Genomic DNA, 1,336 nt, shown 5'->3' with positions numbered 1-1,336 from the left:
GATCAAGTTCGGCCGTTACTCCAGCATCCCCTTAAGATCGGTAGCTCTTCGACGTTTTTGCTTCGAGACTCCATCGTATTAAAAAATAATAATACACGTTCAACTCGCAAAAAAAATATGTATATCTCATATACAAAGAATACGAAAAAAGCTTCGCCTGTACGCATTTATATATTGCTGATCATCGGAAATGTTAAAACCATGATCGAAAGAAACCAATTGTCACATCCTACAGGAAGTGGTATCTTTTTATCGCGATACAAAACTGTAGAAAAAATTTAATAAAACGTAAATACAAAAAATCGTGATCATCATAGAATGTTAATAAAACGATAATAATCGAAATGTTATATAAACAATCGCAAGGAAAGTGGCGTAGGTGTGAGAAAAGACGCGTTGATGGGGTTGGAAAAAAAAACTTTCCTAAAACACTTCACATTCCATCGCTCTTATCGCACGGATGTGGTATCTTTACCACATCTCAAGGAGACAAAAAAAAACGGAAAAAATAGATAACTATGTAAAAATACAAAATCTTACGGAAAGTGCGACAGAGAACGCGCTGATAGCTTGGAAAGATACTGTTTTTCTTATATTCCGAATACTTCTTATCACATCCTTAAGGATGTGGGGTATCTTTTAAAAAAACTATGCAAAAAATAATAAAACGCAATCATAATATTAATAAGGTACAGGTTGAATGCCGAATGAGTTTCTTCGAGAGTTTCTTCGATATGACGCGCATTGGACTATCACGAATTTATTAACATACATGTTTTTTTATTTTTATATTTAAATACATGTTTATTACAACATATTCTTAAACATACATACATATTATTAAACATATTAAAAGTTTGAATTTAGGCGGTTTTGCAAAAAAGGACGATCGCGCGGAAACGAAAGAGCGAGAGCGAGCGATGGCGCGGGAACCGATACATATTATTAATATATTCATATTAAAATTCTGAATTCGCGGTGTACAGCGCGATAAAAATCGCGGGTCCAGCGAAATTCAAAGTGGGCGATTCGGTACGCGTGAGTAAGTACAAGACGATTTTTGAGAAGGGTTACACGCCGAATTGGACTACCGAGGTGTTTACGATCGTTAAAGTGCAGCGTACCAATCCCGTAACCTATCTACTCGAGGACTATCGCGAAAAATCCGTCGCTGGAGCGTTCTACGAACACGAATTGCATCGCGCTACTCATCCGGACGTGTATCTCGTGGAAAAAGTACTGCGCAGGAAAGGAGATAAGGTGTACGTCAAGTGGCTGGGATTCGATGGATCGCACAATTCGTGGATACACAAAAACAATGTCGTTTGAAAAAAAA

General features: G+C 37.2%; 1 protein-coding gene across 1 annotated transcript; it reads left to right on the top strand.

The window, feature by feature from the left end:
- Positions 1 to 986: 986 nt before the first annotated feature.
- Positions 987 to 1,329, top strand: LOC108724145 (uncharacterized; the record flags this gene model as incomplete). The annotated part of the gene is made up of 1 exon (XM_018450339.1): positions 987 to 1,329. A coding segment is annotated over one exon (343 nt), but the record flags the coding sequence as incomplete, so codon positions are not given.
- Between the last annotated feature and the right edge of the window lie 7 nt (positions 1,330 to 1,336).

This window comes from Mycetomoellerius zeteki, unplaced genomic scaffold (assembly GCF_001594055.1).
Source record: "Mycetomoellerius zeteki isolate Tzet28-1 unplaced genomic scaffold, Tzet1.0 scaffold278, whole genome shotgun sequence".
In the NCBI taxonomy this organism is placed as follows: domain Eukaryota; kingdom Metazoa; phylum Arthropoda; class Insecta; order Hymenoptera; family Formicidae; genus Mycetomoellerius; species Mycetomoellerius zeteki.
Note: the sequence above shows the minus strand (reverse complement) of the source record. Positions and strands in the feature narration are given on the sequence as shown.